The sequence below is a fragment of the Notothenia rossii genome (genome assembly GCF_949606895.1).
Source record: "Notothenia rossii genome assembly, chromosome: 1".
Classification (NCBI taxonomy): domain Eukaryota; kingdom Metazoa; phylum Chordata; class Actinopteri; order Perciformes; family Nototheniidae; genus Notothenia; species Notothenia rossii.
In genome coordinates this window covers 15,789,321-15,809,739 of record NC_136912.1, presented here as the reverse complement: position 1 = coordinate 15,809,739, position 20,419 = coordinate 15,789,321, and the positions used below count along the sequence as shown (strand labels likewise).

At 39.6% G+C, this 20,419-nt stretch overlaps 1 protein-coding gene across 1 annotated transcript; it reads right to left on the bottom strand.

Annotated features, from left to right (window-relative positions):
• Positions 1-150: 150 nt before the first annotated feature.
• On the bottom strand, positions 151-20,209 carry mnd1 (meiotic nuclear divisions 1 homolog). The gene is made up of 8 exons (XM_079687829.1): positions 20,051-20,209; positions 18,817-18,882; positions 12,694-12,751; positions 10,849-10,997; positions 8,905-8,979; positions 8,664-8,778; positions 3,120-3,164; positions 151-911 (listed from the first exon to the last, which is right to left on the bottom strand). Exons 1-8 carry the CDS (start codon positions 20,051-20,053, stop codon positions 805-807), a joined length of 618 nt encoding a protein of 205 aa, XP_079543955.1. The 5' UTR covers positions 20,054-20,209; the 3' UTR covers positions 151-804.
• Positions 20,210-20,419: the final 210 nt, after the last annotated feature.

Here is a 20,419-nt window from a genome sequence, read left to right as displayed (position 1 = left end):
GGAAAATTATGTGGTGCTTTTGTGATAAACATTTGAAATCCCAATGTTTCAGGTGAAATGTATTGAAAAAATTCAAGCAGAAAAATAGGAGGGTGCACATTTACTTGCACTGTGCACAATGTTTTAGAATGAATGTGACTGCCGAAAATGTCTTGTAAAACTCAAAAGGACATTTTATTTGCAGGAAGAGAAAAGAGGTCCTGGAAAAGTAAATGCACTTTAAATATTTACAGCACTTGTTAACATAACATATCCCAAACACATTCTCTGTAGTTTAAATCCCCTTCAGTCCCAGGGTGCTTTTTCTGAACAAATAGGACTGGATGTATAGCCAAAAGCTTTTATACTTTTTTTGTCCCAGCCGAACTAAAACATAAAGAAAAATCACAATCATTTGATTCCTCAACATCTGTTTAAACCATATACATTAGATCAGACGATACACAGATGAGTTAAGGGTTGATTCCTTTTCCATCATCAACTTAGGGCTCTCAGTTTCCATGCAAACAGGTGTCCCGAAAGTCAGGGGGCTAGATTGTGTTCATCACAGAACCCCTTCACCCTGCGGGCCACTAATGGTTGTGCTGCACTTCTCTGGTTTCACCAAAGCAACATATCAGCTGATAAAGTCCATCTGCCACAGCAAAACTACTGATATCCATCCTTCAAGCCCACACAAGGACTTTCATATAACTCTTATACACAGAACATAAACTAGAACTGCTGAGACCGGGGAAACTGCCTTCAAACTGAGGCCTTTGTTCCCTTTTTTGTGATTATGAACCCCTGTAGAAATACTGGCAGTCACTCCATGTAGTCAAAATCCTCTGGGATCCCAAAGGCTTTGTTCATGCGGCTGTCATCAAAGTTGAACTTCTTCTTCGTCCATGACTTAATTGCAAAAACATTGTCTGAAAACAAAAAATAAAATCTTAGTACAATGAGCTGAGAATATACTGTGTATTGTCCACAGTATTGATGTATTACATGTGTAATATATGTAATATAATGTAAAGCGCTTTGAGCACTAGGCATTTATTTGAGAGCTTTTCCAAGAATTATTATTATTATTATTATTATTATTACTGATGCAATGGCCCTTCCAGTGTTTTACATAGTATGTTAGATAGTTTGAATTATAATTAGATGACTGGATTGGAGAATGATGGTCGAGTCCAAGAACAAACCATCTGTAGCAGTAACTCTATGCTGTTTTGATAAAGGTTGAGGTATTTTGGCTGAAATGTGATTAATACCATCTGAACACTTCTGAAGACAGATTGTTTTCCCGGTTATTTGGGTAATTACAGAAGAATGAATGTGGTTGAAGCTGTTAACGTGAGAAGGGGCCCTCTTTGACAGAGCAGTTTTTGTGCTGATTTGATCCCTTTAATCTTTCCAGTAGAGTTATGCATGAATCATTGCCAAACATTTCAGCTACTTCTACTTCAGGGTCATTAAAAAGCGGCAGAGTGTGGATGTGTCACCGGTTGAATGAGGAAAACAAATAGCTCCCTTTAGATTAACACCAGTTTTATCAAGATCTTAAGTCAATAAACTCCTGCTATTAGTAATGCCTTTCGCTTGAGTCCTGAAGGATCACTGTACTCAGGATGTGTGAGTGGGGAAGTGTGTCAGGGCTTGTATGCGAGTCTCTTTGTGTGGGTGTGTCTCAGTGCGACGAGGCTACAGGTAAAGCTGCACAACACCGCTTGTGAAAAGTGGTATAGCCACAGGCACTTCAATACATGAAGGGGGAGTTGTTACATAACACTGCAGGAGTTTGTTGTAATAAGCAAAAATAACACCAGCTATATATTTTTTAAATAAGAGGCACACAAGGACACAGCCTCTTTTTCCAGCAAACGTTATAGACTTGGCTTTTCTGTTTGGATTTTGTTGAAAATGCAACAATAGAGTAAAACAATTGCTAACTACAATGGAATAGTGCAGACCTTCTGTTTAGTTTCCTGGGTTTTCAAAGCTGCTCTACTGACTTTGGTGTGCGCATGGGTTTTAAGTGGTAATGTAGAAAGAACAGGGTTTTACAACGTTTACAACAGACAAAAATCTGCGATTTAAAACACAATATCCTTGGTAGCGGTAAAATCCAGCTGATTGAAAGGACTAAGGAAATTGTGCTTGTAACAGGACAGCTGTGAACTTTACAGCTTGTAGTAAAGCTTGTACTTGTTCTCAGAAAGCTTCTGTGTGAACACTTCATGAATCTGTCTAGCTCTGTCCATGAGGGAAGAACAAATCATGGAAGAGGCACCAATGACTCACAGTGTCTTTAAAGGACTATAATTCTATGGAAGTAAAGACGAAATGTGCCAACAAAAACCGACACCGTGATTTGAAGACCGGTTACAGGCAATGTTGACCCTGAAGAGTCAAAACACCACAGGTCCCGCTGGTAACCATGATCCCTGTGGGTCAGCTGTCGCCAAGGTTACCCCTGAGGTCAATGAATGCACAAAGAGAGCATAAGTGTTGACTGCAGGGAGGTGACGCAAAGTGCCCTTACAGCTAGATGCTCTAAAGAGTAATCAATGGAAATAAACCACTTTCTGTGATAACTGTATTATTGTTGAGTTAAGCGGCAATTGATGATTAGAGGGGCAGAAAATGTATTGTTTTAGGTATTCCTTAAGCAATAATTAAAAAAATTGACAAGGTGCAGCTTCTCAAATGTGACGATTATTTTGGGGTATACAAGATTAACCTGAACACATTTTGATTTTGGACTGTTGGTTCGAACCCTTTGACATTTACCAATGTTTTAAAGAGCATAGGATGAGAAGAGTGTAATCAAACAAATACTCTGCTGATTTGTTTATAATCAGACCATAAATTGCATCCCTAAATATAATTCTGCATATCCATTAATCTGTTCTGAAAATTCAACCACTGGCTGCTGTAAAAAAAAAATCATCACAATTTCCTAAAACCCAAGGTGATGTTATCAAGTCCAAATTACTAATGTACTAATATGCAAGACAGTTAAACCAGCAGCTTTCAGAATCATTGCCAATGAATTGTTCTGAATAACTAATCAACTAATTGCTGCAGCTCAATTCTAGTTGATGTGCTTTTATTAAAAATGTAAAATAACTCACCTGTCCACCTGGAAACAGCATCTTTTGCGACACCATTTGACTTTCCTGCAAAACAAAATGTATGATCAACATGTGCGCTATTCCTTATTTATGCAATGTGTTTTAAGAGTTAATTATTATTTATACTGGACAGAAAATACTACATGCAATCAATTAAAATGTAATGAGACATTTCATGTTATTAGATTCATGTATCTGATTTATTATTATTATTAATATGAAGACTTTTTTTTGTTTTTTTGTTGAATATACAAATATTACCATGAATGTGGATAAATACTGTATTAACAATATGGTATTCTGTTTTTCACATTTGTTGTTTTTTATTTGTTATTTTTTAATCTGTTTGAAATAAAGAATGAAAATGAAAAAATGAAAAGAATAGATGAGAGAAGCAGTGTTCATTTTGGGTTGAAATTCCTTAAGGCATATGTTTGTTTTGTGGACACTGTGCCAATGTGAAAAAAAGCAATGTGGAGTGATTGCCTCATGAGAACACCCAGCTGACATGCTGTTGACCTCAGAGTAGAAAATGTTTTCTACAACAAATTTACTCCACTTCTAGTAAACTCAATTAAACTGCCACAAAACTCTGAACACAGGACAGAAAATACTGGGAACATAAAATGAAAGTTGGCACTAAACAATTCCCTTTATATAGGAACGTGTGGTCGGTGAAGTGATGGTTGGATTGCTACGGTCATACTGTATGAACAAGTTGTGGAGTACTATGAAATCAAAGTGGACAGCTGAGCCTAAACCTCCCCTGCAGCTGCAGCTAGAAAAAACCCATGGAGAAACCTGACGTAGGTCTGAGCAACGTGCTGGGATTGTGTTCAAGCTTTAAGGGAAATATTTAGTGACCAATAAAACTGAATCCTGAGACAACAGCAGGTAACATCATCGAGTGTCTAGGTTTTAAACCAACACTTTTGTGGCTGCTGTGCTATGAAGACTGCAGACGCGCTCAGATTACAGCAGGTTTTGGCTGATTTCTCCTTGATTTGTCTTTCAAGAAAAGCAGAGGAGTGATCTGCTTCAAGGCCTTGAACAGTAGCAGTGTCATTGACTGTCAGCAATGATCATGTCAGCATTCATTGAGATTGAAAGGATAAAAACAAACATTAATAGGAAGACAAATAAAAAGCAGCTGCAAGTGGGAGGGACTCAATTGCATAACTTCTGACTCATAGACCTGGGAATGGGCCTGCGTTTGGCTACATGACTAATGTTCTATTCTGCTTATCTGAACCCGATACATCACGGTAGTTTGCTACAACCTGGGAAGGACAACAAAGACGATCACCAACTATGTTTACCTTTGGTGACTAAGTAATTTAAGAACTCCAAAATCATCCATAAATCTATGTATTGTTGTTGTTCTCCTTCAAAATGGTTGTAAATAAGCTGTTTGAAATCATATCCAACTGTATCACTGCCTCTTCATAACGTGTCATACCCGACACGCCTGTGGCTGTGTTTTCTCTCACGTGTTTTTTGCCCTTCCCATGTTTGGTGTTTTTTTTTTTTAGCCCCACCTTTTGCCACATATGCCTATTGGTATCTGTGGGTGCGATCATCACTGTAAAACAATTTGACACGCCAAATGCAACTTGAATAAAAATGTTATTTGTCAACTTGTTGCCACTTATACTGTATGTTTTGTGGAGCCGACAGTGAGCATGTATGATGTTAAAGCTTTAAATAATACATTGAATAGGATAAGACACAGCGACTAAAGTCAAATACATTCAAATGTTGGACTTGCATATTTGTTTCTATCATTTTAGAAACTGCTGTCAAATCATTCAATCTTTGTCAAACATGCGCACAGTAGAGGTCATCTCAAATAAATCCAATAGCCAATAATTAGTACATAATACATATTTGGTTTTGGTTACATGTGCCGAAGGTGAAATTAAGGAATATTGTTTGTCAAATATTTTATTTATCATTCAAAATCTCAAATACCCATTCTATATATTAAAGGGGTAAGTAGTCAACATGTATGTGTATTATTGTTCGAACAGTGGTGGAAGAAATACTGCATATTAAAATGTCACTAAAATAAAAGTACAGAAGTATTATTTGCTAAATGTACTTTGACCACGGGTTCCAACAAGACATCTACTTCAAAATAGCCTCTGAACAAATGAGTATCACTTCTGGGGGAACAGGTATGAGCCCATCCTGCAAGACGAGTCCAAGCCTCCTCAGCAGCAGACAAAACATAAAGTCACACACAGAAATAGAATCTCTCTGAGCATAACTCAAGCTGCACTGACGGGAGATGTGTGTGTGTGTGTGTGTGTGTGTGTGTGTGTGTGTGTGTGTGTGTGTGTGTGTGTGTGTGTGTGTGTGTGTGTGTGTGTGTGTGTGTGTGTGTGTGTGTGTGTGTGTGTGTGTGTGTGTGTGTGTGTGTGTGTGTGTGTGTGTGTGTGTGTGTGTGTGTGTGTGTGTGTGTGTGTGTGTGTGTGTGTGTGGTGTAGTTATAAAAGAAGAACATATAAGAAAAGCAAAGAACACATGATTTAAAGTAAGAGGAAGTGTGTCTTCTCGCCAACTAATGGGTTTATCTGTTGAATCTCTGTGATTTATCTGTGCACACAGTAGAGCAGAACATTTAGAGAGGTATGTACAGAGAAAGATGAGAGACTGAACTTTCACAATAGCCTCAGCTTACACAGAAGATAAATGACAGGTAATAAATAAGAAGGCCCTGGATTCTACCCTCTGGATGTAAAGATAACATGAATATCTCTGCCCCATTTCCAAACAAGTTCATACCAAAGCCTCGACTTACAGAGGGGATACATTCAAGTTGAATAATATGAAGGCCCTGAAGTCTGTATATACCCTCTGGAAACAAAAAGACAATTCATATCTCTGCCTCCTTTTCTGTGATATGTAAGACTTGCATGTATTATACTTAGCCTAAATGTTTTATCAACGGTTCAATATTTCAAAATAAAAAAATGGCAGTTTTTCCTTTTCCCACTTTTCCTGAGGTTGGGATCTATTATCCAACAGCTGTTGCAGTGATTAAGCTCGGCAATGAATGTATCACAAGCACCAGAGGCCGAGCTCCTGCAGAGTCTCCAACAACGTGATCATGAAGTCATTTCTCTGGGCAGGGAAACAAATATAAATGGTAAAGGAATGGGTGTTTTTCTGGATTTTAGCACGTTTTGGCACCAACCTTAAAAACACATCTTTAATGTATCTACCATAAAGAATAGTTGGCAGACCACAGCTGTCGTAAAATATATCACATTGGCTTTTCTCCTTTTAAAGAGGTACTTTTATACAAATACAAGTACTGTGGTAAATGCTTACATTACTGGAACTTCATCTGAAACTTAGATACAAAACTATAACGGTATCTATGGTAGAACGTCTTCATAGACATTTTTGGTCATAAGTGAATCAAATTAATTGATTTGTAAGATTGCTACAAAAGTTATTTTAATTTGAACTACATTATCCAGGAATGATTTGCCTGCATGTCTCTTTTGTTGTCAGTAGAAGACATAATATTAATGTAATGCCGAAGTGGAAAGAAACAGCAGAAGCGTGTGTGCAGACTAAGTGCATGCTTGGTGAAACAAAGGGAGGTGCAGGCAAACCAAGCAGACATTTTTATGACAGCACACATCTCACATGTGTACATACGGTAACACCCCCCCCTTCTCCACAGGTCAGCTGTAACAAGAACTCAAGGTGGTGTAAGATGTTTGTAATACCACTAATGGCTGTGTGCATTGTGGGGATGTATTATAGAAGAGGTGTGTCAATAAGTCAGGGTCAGTGGCCTTGTCTTCGCCATAAAAAGCTTTTAACTACAAACCCTCAGAGCTGAGAGGTCAGAGGTCACACTGCTCATTTACTGTAGAGAGCAATTCAAACTGACATGCAAATTTAAGAGCTGACCAGAAAGCAGAGGTCTGTGTCTCAGCAGGAAGCTGCTCACCGTTCACACTCGTCGTCTCGTATCTGCATGACACCAGTTTGTGGTTCCAGCTGACGGTTAACTACTGACATCAGAGCGTATTTCAAATGTTGAGCAAAGACCACTTGCAATCAACTTTTCACTTCCTTGTTCTCATTTGATTCAAACCGTGAGAAACTGTGACCCTGCAGACCAAATACATGTTGGTTCTCAGCAGTACGACGTGACATCCTTTAATCAGACCCTGCACAACTAAATCATGTCTTTAGTTATGTCATATTATTATTCATACAACATATAACTGTGGTCCGTCTCTGTTCACAAACACAAGCTTTTCTTTATTTGGATACCTTGGTTAGAGCCTTCTCAACAGCCAGGAACAGCTACATGTTCAATGTAATGTGTGAGGAGAGAATGGTAACACTTCCTGCCTATGTTATTTTTAGCACAATGAGTCAAGGGTTTTTTCACTGGACTCCTTTGCAGTTCTTTTCTGGTACAGTTTTCATTAATGTGCCTACAGTAAGTCTATGTTGAAAAATGTACAAGCTTAACAAATGTCTTCCAACTGTATCATAGTCCTATTTTTATCACTGCTATTTGTGACAATTAGTGGGAGGCTGAACTGAAATCGTCCAGCACCTAAGGCTCAACTCAGGATTCATTATGGGGTGTGAAACCAGCTCCTCGAGTGGTTTGCTTCACTAACGTTGACCACCTTTGCCTCTCTTCTTATAGAGATCATAACTGAATGTAAAAAACACACCATCTGCCTTCATAAGCCACATCATGTTGGAATCAAGTCTCCATATTTGTTTAGAAAAACGTTTTTTTTTAGCATTATTTCACTAGATACAAGCTATATTGTCAGATATTTCTGGTGATTGTCAAAACCTCCACAAATATGTATAGAGATTACAGAATACATGCAGGCTTTTAAATCCAGTGGCAACCATTCATTTGACATTACATGCTCAGGAAAAATTCAACAATGAATTCCTTGTGAATGTGCTTTGCACTGAAGTGGCTGTTAAGCTACGCTGCCTATAGCATGAGTCTCTACATACACTCAACTGGAAGCTTTGTCTGATGCAATGCAGTCCAATGCAGCAGCTATGGTTGTTGTTGATTATATTAAATATAATCCATTCTCACATAACTTCACAACTCACTATTATTATTTATTAAATAATAGATTTGATTTTTATACCCCTGGAAATAATGACTGCACTTTATTCTTTATTCCTAAGTATCTATGCTGCGTGTATTTTTTGTCTTATGTTGTGATGTTTTTTGTTTTGATGGCACCTTTTGAAAGGGAGAAGCATTTATTTACCTCATTGTACATGTGTAATGACATTAAACGATTCTATTCTACTCAGTTCAGTTTCATAGAGGCGAATCACCAGCACTCTGACATGGTCTCACACCGTTAGAGTTTCACTGAGTCACCTTATGAAGCTGGATTGTATTACGTTTTACAGGAAGATATATTTCTCTGTTCAGTGATCAGAGGTGACTTGATTGAAGCGAAATGCTTTAAACAAACTCTTTGAAAATGAAAAAGAAAGCAGTCACGTTGCGTCTGTACTCACTCATCTCCTCGACGACCTCGGGGTCACATTCTCTGTACTTCTCGAGCTCGGCCTGCAGCTGCGTCCGCTCCTCTCTCAGAGCCTGCAGCTCCTTCAGCAGAGAGCCTCTCTCCTTCTACACACACACACATACATCATTTGGCTTTTTATAAGTGTAACTCTAATAGATTCATTATTATTTTTAGCACATTTCATTCACAGCACATCATGATTTTGGTACATTTTATGAAAAGGTTCTTACTGTGTCTTGACGTCCTACTTTCGCTTTTTCAACCGCTTTCTGAACAGACGCTTTTCGCTGTTTTGCTTCAGAAATCTGGAAAGTTAAATAGTCTAACATCAGGCAAATTTTCCACCAAGGAAAACCATGTAAACAGAACACATTTTCCTGTTTCTGGCATGAAATAATATTATGTTTCAACTTCAAAGTGTCAACAGTTGCTGAGGAAACACAATAATGTCCTGAACGATAACAAATCAACATTAGTTAGCGCATCTTTGACAAGAGAGCAGAAGATAATCTGGCTTTTGTAGCTTGTAGTTTGTAGTTTTGTAAACCTCCCAAAAATCTCAGTTTCCTATGATTGCTCACCAGTGCATTAGAGGCTAATGGTTTATTGAGGGTAGAAGCTAATTATGTTGTGCATTAGAGTGTCAAAGCATGCCCTAGTCTGAAAGAAAGGAAGCTGGGTTATTATTTGTTTGTAAATAAGACTTTTTCTAATGTACAATTTAGAGCCATCACTTCATTAGTCATGATATCATTCATACAATTTACATTGCTAGATAATATCACTTCAGTTTAATTCCACATGACCAGACCACACTTATTGTACTGATCATCTGCTGTGATGTCATCCATGTCTGTGTAATGTATAAATGATATGTTATTATTTAGTGACAGATTGCGGCTCGAGATCCTTTAACTTCTGTTGTAGAAATGTGGAGGCCATCGCTCTCTGAGGAGTCGCCACCCTCTCACCATCTGCCTGGCGAGATTACGAGGAGTGGTACTTCAGACACTACCAATCTCCCAGCAAAACCACCAAGTGCAACATGGGAGAATCTCAGTGCTGAGTTATTAATAGGGCTCATTCGTTGTATTGTGTTTATTATCAATAAAGAAATTGAGGAAATAATATGAAACCAAAACACTATGATGAAAGCAGATGTTGTGCTAGACTTTTTCGCTGCCCGTAATTTTGATGGGCAGGATCGTAACATTTCCGTCAAAATCCATTATTACCCGTCGGTCGGCCTGTACACAACTCTGCCGGGGGCCGGAGAGAGCACGTTCAACTGTCAACAGGGGACTGTTAGCGCCGTGTTATGCGTGTTCGCGGGACATTTCAATGATCTGTTCGGCAAAGTTAGGTTTGGAAACGGTATAATTTCCTTTTGGGCTGGCATGCATAACACGGCATAACACCGGAGCCTCGCTGCGGGGAAACAGTGGCGCTGTTTTAAATTTGTTCTAATCCATCAAAATGACGGACGGCTTTCAGATTTTTCCGTCATTGTTAAAAAATGTTCGTCATAGACGGAAAATATTCAGTTAACGCGACCTCTGGATGAAAGATATCCATTATCATTCATCCACTCCCTCTTCTTCCCATCATTCTATTACCAGAAGCACTACAGTAAACTAGGGCTGCTCGATTATGGCAAAAAATCATAATCTCGATTATTTGGGTCAATAATTGTAATTGCGATTATTAAATGTGATTATTCATTGACTTTGAAAACATCCATTTATTGGAGAAAAAAATGTGAACAGTATGTTTTTAACAGTTGATTACCCTGAACTTTAAGTATAATTCAACTGAAAAACCCCAAAAATATATTTTTTAAAATATTTTTTTTAAAAATCATTTTATTTCGATTACATTGTTTTCGTAATCATTGCAATCCATAATCGTAATCGCGATTAAAATACGATTAATTGAGCAGCCCTACGGTAAGCAGAGTCTTCTTGACACAGAGACCACAGCTGTGGTTCAAATCTACCTTATCCACTAATGGAAAACTTGTTTTGATGGAAAAATCTATCATCATCTCTTGTTATGCTATACATAACAGTCTCTGTTCTTTACAGCGCAAGATGTTCTTCATCCATTCTGTTTTGTTTGATATCATCTGCAGCTTTTGAGACATAAGGTTGTTTTTTAACACCGAGCGTCTTCACCTGGTTTTCCAGATCCTCCAGTTTGTTCTTGCGAGCGTGCAGGGCCTTGCTGGGAAAGGCCCAGTAGTAGTTGGATGTACCCACTCTCTCAGAGTCCACCATGTTGTCGTCCACCAGGCTCTGCAGCACGTCCTTCACACTCATGGGAGCTTAAAGCAGCAGAGAGAGGATAACACACCTCCTACATTACACATACACACTCACATTTTCCATCATTCCTCTGACTCTCCAGCAGCTATTTGTGGATTATTGATTTGTGCACGACTGATTCAAACAGGAGGTTTGATTGTTACACGCTGAGAAGACTTAAGGTGATGTTCGGATGTTAGGTTTAACATTGCATTTTACTGAGGATTTGAAAAATACAAGAAGGTCTAATTCTTCCTGTTGGCGAGGCGTACCACTCGAATGCTCGCACATCTTCACCCTCACATCTGCTGCCTATTGGGCCGTGTTATGCTTATCTGAGAGAACATTGCATGAGAGGATGTAACAGTAGAGGAGTTCCTTTTTGAACAGTGTCAGCGGTGAAATGTGATACTCCCACGCTTCACTGTGAAAACAGAAAGCGCCTATCTGCTGTGTTAAGGGCTGAGCTGGATGTTGAACAGGAGCACAAATAAAAACGAGATGCGAAAATGAAAGGCGCTCTGGATGGATCAAACAAGCTCTGTATGTGCCTGACTCCAGTCCTTGGTCTTGTTTCTATGACTCAGATAGCTTTTTGGCCTTTTTTCAACTTCTGCTTTTTAAGGGTTACCGGTATTTTATAACCACTATTTGTTTAGAGTAGCTGAGATTGCTTCCTTGGCCTCTTTTCTCACATGTTCCCCCCCTTCTACAGGAACATGTGCCCATAGTGCAGAACTCTTGTTGCCCCCTCCCCCATCACTTAGTAACTATATCATGCCCAAGTAAGGGGGACAAAAACATGTGCTTTTAATCACAGCAACATGATCGAGTTTCTCTGGATTAATGTTATGTCCACCCAAACATACACAACACAGCTTTGTTCCTCTGCAGCTCTTAAAAATGCAAGATCGTATTTTTCCCCCGCTTTAATCTAAGCTCAATTTTGACAATGAGGAAATGTGTTTCATTTCAAACTAAAAGCTTTCAATGGTTCTCTGCACTGTGAGATTGCTGCTGTCGATAAGGCTGGTTCTGCAGAATAAATACAGTTAAGATGGCAAAAACTAGTCCTGGTTGCCATGGCCATGTTGCAAGCATGTCACCACAACGTTTTCAAGAATGCATGAGGGTGAAGTGCCTGTTCACACTGACTTTGTTGTCTTTGGAGATAATCTGATAGAATGTTACTTATTAAAGACAAAAGTTGGTATCAATGCATCCATACCCCATGTATGACACTTTAAGAACACTACCGTTTTATTATCTATTGTTCACCTGTCGAGAACGTGTTGAAACAGAAAGAAATTCTCTGCTGATCTCACAAACATTGTAGATTAAAAGTCCTTAATGTTTTTTATTTAGATCATATTTGGTATTTACTTAAAATACTCCTTTAGGCTAAAATGCATATTCAAGTAAAGTGTACTGCAACAATTAACAGCTCTGTTCACTGTCAATTACCTCTTAAAAATCTGCAGACTGACTGGATGAAGAATTATGAAAATAAGAGAATAATCTGTTCCAACATGTTTATGCTTTGCCATTAGAAATCCCTCGAGTGTCTCCTGTTCAGACTCAGCTCTGAGAATCATGTTTTTCTTTTCTAAAAATATAGTAATGACTCCACAAACCTTTAAAAACCAGCAAGGGAAACACAAACACAGACAAGAGCAAACCAAAAAGCACCATACGAAGCGGTGGATCAATACTCACTTATGCCTTTTTGCTTGGGGGCGATCTTCTCAATGTCTTTCAGCTGAAACACATCTTTCTGAGAAGAGAATATATTCAAGATTTGTATTCACGGTACAGTCGAAAAAGGAACAATTTAGCATCTATCTGCAACCTTATTTAGTGCTAAAATGTTTTCAACTTTCCCTTTTCAAGCACATTAAAGCCATTGTTAGGCCAGTCCGTTTAGTTATGATATGTGTATGAAAGAGAGTAATCATTTGGTAGCAGTTTGCAAGTTGGCTTTCGTCTTCTTCACGATAAGACAGCCTAATCAATATGAGGGATAATGATTAAATACTTATTCAATTGTGTTAAATTCAATTAAAATGCATAATCATACTGTCCGGCCTGGTACGGCAGCTGCAACGCCCTCAACCGTAAGGCTTTACAGAGGGTGGAGAAAACTGCACAGCACATCACCAGGACGGAGCTGCCATCCATGGAGGACCTTTACTCCCAGCGGCTCAGGAAGAAAGCCCTCAGGATTATCAAAGACCCCCATCACCCCAGCCACAAACTGTACTGTCTGCTGCCGTCTGGCAGGCGCTACCGCAGCATCCGGACTAAAACCACTAGACTCAGGGACAGTTTCATCCCACAGGCAATAAGACTTTTAAACACCTGGGGCCTCATTTATAAAAGGGATATACGCTCAAAAAATGGCGTACGCCGGTTTCTACGCAATTCTTGCGATTTATAAAATACTAACTTGACGGGAAAACTTGTGGTCCTCCACGCAAACTCTAACCCATGCGTACGCACTAAGCACAAAAACGGGAGAGACGAGAAACTGCGACACCGTTGGCTGAAGGAAGAATGGAGAGAAATATGTGGAAATAATACTATAAATAAAATGTTACCTCTCATTTATCATATATGAAGAATTCATTTTTCAAACATTGATCAAAGCCAATCTTAAAATGATTTAACAAACGCCTGTTTGCGACTCCTCAGTGCACACAAAAACATAACTTGGAGAAATAAATAAATACGGATATGTTATTTAAAACTCTTGGAACCCCCCAAAGCCCCTTCACCCTCCTCCTTTCTGTCGAGCGACTTTGTTAACTACTTTGAAAAAAAGGTTGATGATATTCGCTCTTCTTTTTCTGACTCACCTTTACTCACCGCTGGGTCACCAGACCGTCCCTTCACCCTCACACTAACCTCCTTCTCCCCTCTCTCTCCAAGTGAGGTTCTTACCCTCATTACCTCTGCCCGTCCTACCACCTGTCCTCTGGACCCTATCCCCTCAAACCTCCTTCAGACTATCGCTCCTGATATTTTACCGTTTCTCACCCATTTAATCAACACTTCTCTAACTTCTGGTCACTTTCCAAACAGTCTCAAGGAGGCAAGAGTAAACCCTCTCCTTAAGAAACCCACTCTCAATCCGTCTGATGTTATAAACTACAGGCCTGTCTCTCTCCTCCCGTTCCTGTCTAAAACACTTGAACGCGCTGTCTTTAAACAACTCTCCTGTTATCTCCATCAGAACAAACTTCTGGATCCGCACCAGTCTGGTTTCAAGGCAGGTCACTCAACAGAAACTGTCCTCCTTGCTGTCACTGAGGAACTGCACACGGCTAAAGCAGCCTCCCTCTCCTCTGTCATCATCCTTCTGGACCTGTCTGCTGCATTCAATACGGTGAATCATCAGATCCTCCTTCGCACTCTCCAAGAACTTGGAGTTTCAGGCACTGCACTTTCCCTCCTCACCTCATACCTCAAACACCGCACCTACAGGGTAACTTGGAGAGGGTCCGAGTCCGACCCTTGTCAATTAACTACAGGGGTTCCTCAGGGCTCTGTTCTTGGTCCCCTCCTCTTCTCCTTGTACACAAACTCGCTCGGATCTGTCATTAGCCCGCATGGTTTTTCATACCACTGCTACGCTGACGAAACCCAATTAATTCTGTCCTTTCCCCGCTCAGAGACCCAGGTTGTCGCACGCATCTCTGCTTGTCTAGCTGACATTTCTCGGTGGATGTCTGCTCATCACCTCAAGCTCAACCTTGACAAGACTGAACTGCTTTTCCTTCCGGGAAAAGATTGTCCCACTCTTGACCTAACAATCAACATCGGCACCTCTGTTGTCTCCCCGACTCAGACTGCAAGGAATCTGGGTGTGACCCTAGATAACAACCTGTTCTTCACTGCAAACATTGCTGCTACAACCCGCTGCTGCAGATACACTCTTTACAACATCAGGAGGATACGTCCCCAGCTGACCCAGAAAACAGCGCATGTTCTGGTCCAGGCTCTCGTCATCTCACGCCTAGACTACTGCAACTCCCTCCTGGCTGGTCTACCTGCATGTGCCATCCGACTTCTGCAGCGGCTCGTCTGGTCTTCAACCTTCCTAAATTCTCCCACACCACTCCGCTCCTCCGCTCCCTTCACTGGCTTCCAGTAACTGCTAGAATCCACTTCAAGACACTGGTACTTGCGTACCATGCTGCGAATGGATCTGGCCCCTCTTACATCCAGGACATGGTTAAACCGTACACCCCAGCACGTGCACTCCCCTTTGCATCGGCCAAACAGCTCGCTGCACCCGCACTGCGAGGGGGGCCCAAGTTCCCATCAGCAAAAACTAGTGGGTTTGCTATCTTGGCTCCAAAATGGTGGAATGAGCTCCCCATTGAAATGAGGACAGCAGATAGCTTACACATCTTCCGGCGCAGACTGAAAACTCATCTCTTTCGACTCCACTTCGAGCGATAGAATTATTAACAAAGAAACTGCTAACAAAGCACTTATATACTAATAAAGGGCTGGCTTATCTAAAGCCAGTTGAGTAGCACTTGAAATGTTTGGCTCTATGAAACCTGATGTAATTATATGATTCTGTTTTCTTCAAGGTTGTATCTTCCTGGTCGAATGTACTTATTGTAAAGTCGCTTTGGATAAAGTGTCAGCTAAATGTAATGTTTCCTTTTTATTGCGAGATGCAGGGTGTACAGGAGGCTGTCCACTGTGCAAGTGTTTGTCATTGACAGTTTGCTGTCCAATTGTTCCCTCTCCTCCCCAATGTGGACAGCATCCCTTTTGCTTTTCCCTTGCATCTGTTTCAGACAGTTTATACTTTTTTCTCTGAGCAGTTGGAGTAGTGGGGCTGAAGTACGTCGACTTTCTTTTCTGCGCTTTACTTCGCTTCCTCCATGTCTCCTCTTGTGACAGAGGAAGTGTCTCTGGTCCCTCAGATTGTCTTTTGTCTTCAGCGTATGTTTTTGAAGGATGCACCTGTTTTTTTGTTTTTGCAACGCCCTTGAGTCTTCCAACCACAAACTCTTGCTGTAGCTGGAGAAAGTTTCCTGCTCTTCTGTGCAATTTTGATGAAAGGATCACTTTTTGTTGTTGTGCGGAACCAGTTCTCTACAACAGCATTACTGTCACAGGTTTTGCCAAGATCTTTAAGCATCAGACCTGTCCAAAGAGGCACAGTACCAGCGTAATGGAGAATTATTTCCACAAGTGTCTCACAATAATGAGGATTTGGCTGGCATGCTCCGTTTGCGTCATCCTCCATCCCTGCTTCCTCCTGTGCTTGTGTGACCACCTCTTTGATAGGAGCAAAGAAAGGGGATGATTTTGTGAGAGATCTGTGCATGTCTTCAAAATCAGCAGGTGTGTGGTCTTCATCTTCATTTTTGAAATTGATATTTTCTGACTTCTGTGTCCGTATGGCCGCCTGCAGTGCTGAGAGATGTTTCTTGCACCCATTAGTTTCAGTCTTTGATGAAAAAACATGTACCATACACCTTAAAATTGACAATACCTGGCCAAATACAGTAGCATTTTGAAGGAGGGCAAAACAGTACAAAAAAATGGTTGTGTCTCCTTTCTGCACTGAAGCATGGACAACTTCATACTGATCAACTTCAGCATGTGAGCAGCACAGAGGTGTATTACTGTCAGCTGCACTGACCGCTACCCTTGGAATTAAGATAAGGTTTTAAGGTATAAGGTATAAGGTTTTATAGAATAAAGGTTTCACAAATCTGAAACTGTGTTATAAAGAATGTTTAGACCCTCTGGGATAATCCAGTCCAGATTTGATGAGTCTAGGTCTAGTGGTTTTAGATCAGGACCTGGTCTAATGTGGTCTAGATTAAAAAAAAGCTGCAAAATCTCCCTTGTTTGTATTTTCACAAGTAGAATAAAGGTTTCACAAATAATCCAGTCCAGATTTGATGAGTCTAGGTCTAGTGGTTTTAGATCAGGACCTGGTCTAATGTGGTCTACATGTGAAAAAAGCACTGAAATCTCCCTTTTTTGTATTTTCACAAATAGAATAAAGGTTTCACAAATCTCAAACTGGCTTATAAATAATCTTTAGACTCTCTGGGATAATCCAGTCCAAATAAATCGGCTATGCAGCGATTTAAGAGGTTAAAACACGGAGGATTGTTCGCTCAGCGCTGTAAATTAAATTACCGGTACCCTTAACTTTCCCCTTAACTGCTGAATCGGATGCTCTGAATCGGAAGCCAACTTCAGCGTCAAAGTGCGTACAGCACTTCCTACGCCGGTTTTCCTTTATAAATCACAATCGACTCGAAATGCGGTGCAGCTTTTGCGGGCTTAACGCCCATATTTGCCTATAAATAGTCAAAGAAACGCCCATTCATTCATTCATTTTGACTGACTGCATGGAGAAGATCGCAGGAAATGACGACAGAACAGCTAAAAAAGACATCTCACATCGTGTCAGATTTTGGTTATTTTGGGGAGGTCGAGATAAATCATATTGTTTGGTGGATGCAGTTTGAACCAGAGTAGCAGCATGGAGGTCGGATCGTCACCAAAATAAATAAATAAGTGGTCCGAAAAAGGTTCATGACAAAATAAATACACATAGCCTTCCTCAGGCAGTGTGTTTGTACCGGGGACAGGAGACCCCCCCTTGATGAGAAACTGTAAGAAATGATCGGGGAATCCCTCCGGAGTGGAGTCATGACGACTCGATCTGAATTATGTTTTCGTATTTGGTGGTTTTTGTCCCAGCTGTCGATCAGCTGTGCGCAGCGTCTCCACTGCAGCAACTCTATATTCACCAGTTAAAGGAAATACAACTTATGTGTTGTGTTATATCAGCTGTACAATTTACCACATGGTGTTCTTAGTTTCCATGCCTCCTGTGTTTTATGAGCGACTTATCAAGTCTTAGCAAACGGCATGATTAAACATGGTAGTATATAAAACCGTGCTCGTATCTACAGCCTATAGAAATGCAAAACGGCGTCAGTTTAGACGTAATTTTGTCCTCCTGCTTACCGTATCATTTATGAGAAAAAATTTCATAACATTAACACAACATATTGGAGCTGGTTTTAAAAAACACATCCGTATTTATTTATTTCTCCAAGTTATGTTTTTGTGTGCACTGAGGAGTCGCAAACAGGCGTTTTTTTAATCATTTTAAGATTGGCTTTGATCAATGTTTGAAAAGTGAATTATTCATATATGATAAATGAGAGGTAACATTTTATTTATGGTATTATTTCAACATATTTCTCTCCATTCTTCCTTCTGCCAACGGTGTCGCAGTTTCTCGTCTCTCCCGTTTTTGTGGTTAGTGCGCACGCATGGGTTAGAGTTTGCGTGGAGGACCGCACGTTTTCCCGTCAAGTTAGTATTTTATAAATCGCAAACATTGCGTAGAAACTGGTGTACACCATTTTTTGAGCGTATATCCCTTTATAAATGAGGCCCCTGAACAGTTGAAATAACATCCCTAATATTCATCTGGCTGCTACTTAGAAATTATTTATCTATTTACCTATATATCCTATTTCAATAACTTGCATATAGACTCTTATTGCACTATTTAAAAAAAATTTTCTTTTTGTATTACTATTGACTATTTACTTGCACTATTTTTTCTGTGTATCTGTGTTTTTTGTTGCTCTGTTGGAGAAACCTGTGGCATCGGCATAACTACACTGTAGCTATGTTCGTATGACTAAATAAAGAACCTTGAACCTTGAAACTTGACAAGAAAGTCAAGGATCAGCGAGTTTTGTGTGCAAAGTGTATTTGACCAAAAAAGGGAATACTGAGGCCACATATTATGTTAATGTTGTTCTTATTTCTTACCGTTTCAAAGAAAATCTCCATCATGCGACTTCTCTTTTCATCCAAGCTTAGTCCTTTCTTCTTTGACTGTAACAGATAGTTTCATGTCACATCAGGGCAGGGTCATTTAAATAAGCAACTTATATGCAAATTTACTACACAGTCATTTAATAAGTGAAAGTGGCAGTAAAAACAGCATGAGGGACTGATAAACACCATTCAGCAAGGATCAAAACGTTACTATATAGTGAACCGTAAATAACATTAGCAGCACTTTAAAAAGTTCAGGTTTAATAAATGCTGTGTTGTGGGCTCATTAATGCACAGGTCAATGCATTATTATTATTATTATTATTATTATTATTATTATTATTATTCTACTTTGTATTTATTTCTTATTACTCTATCATTTCTCACTGCTATGAGAAAACAAAGGCTACTTTATTATGGGTTGTTTTAACCACTACAGTGCACTAGAATTATCTGCCAACAAATCTGACGTTTTCCTTTCCTTAATTACCATGCATCATATTATATTTTAATTTCAACTCTTAATGAACAATAAAGCATGTTGTCATAGCTAATCCAACACCTGCTTTTAATGTGTTTATAACAAGGGTTGCTTGCAGACCACAATGGACATAAAACTTCGGCGTGCTTTGACCATAGACTGTATATATTGTTTTGAAGTATGTAATGACAATAGTGCAGCGTTATTAGTGAGTTTATCAAATAAATCTTATCAATAAATTGTATCAAATAAAATCATTAAATAAAAGCTATCAGTGTTGTTGTGTTACAGCTTCCGGGCACCAAGGGCAGCACCGAGCCACAGTGTACTCTGCGAGGGAGAAGACATTATGGATTTTACAAGGTTTAAGTTTCTGTAAGCTAATGGACACGACCCAATAAGTCTTGTTTTGATTATTTTACACTTTATTTAATATAGTTTATTTAGTACACCCCATGGATGTATAAAGAGAACCTAATAAGGTCCTAAGTGTGATGGGTGAAGTGCTAGAAGTTAGCACTAAAACGTTAACGCTAAGGTTATTGTGCTAAGTTTATTCATTATAAGTATATGATCAGCTTTAAAACGTTAATGCTAACTCAAAAACATAATGTGATTAAATGTTGACAGGTTATTTCCGGTTGATGGCTGAAGCTGATGTTACCGTTAGCTGGCAGTTTGCTTGGTAATGGTACATTTAACGTCCCTATGAGCACTTGCAGGAAAAGGTAATCGTCTACTTACCATTTTGTAACGTTAGTCGAATCAGAAACAATCACTGACAACAGGATTTTCCGTTACAGGATGCTATAAAGCGCTGTTGTATGTTACTAAAGAAAGAAATCTTCCCAGTACTGAATTTCCCGCGGAACGTTGTCATGGGGCTTCTGCTGCCTTCGCTGATCGTCGTAAACTGGAAAATATACCGCGATGTACACCAGACAAATATATATATGTTGTTTTAACTTAATGTATTCTTTAAGATACAACATACATGTGATCTTTTCCATATTAACATGTTTGAGTGAAAGAAAACCTTGAGAAACGGTCAGGTTTGCCACCGTTTTGGATCATTTGTGTCGTGTTGTGATCAGTAATGGTTATTTCCAACTG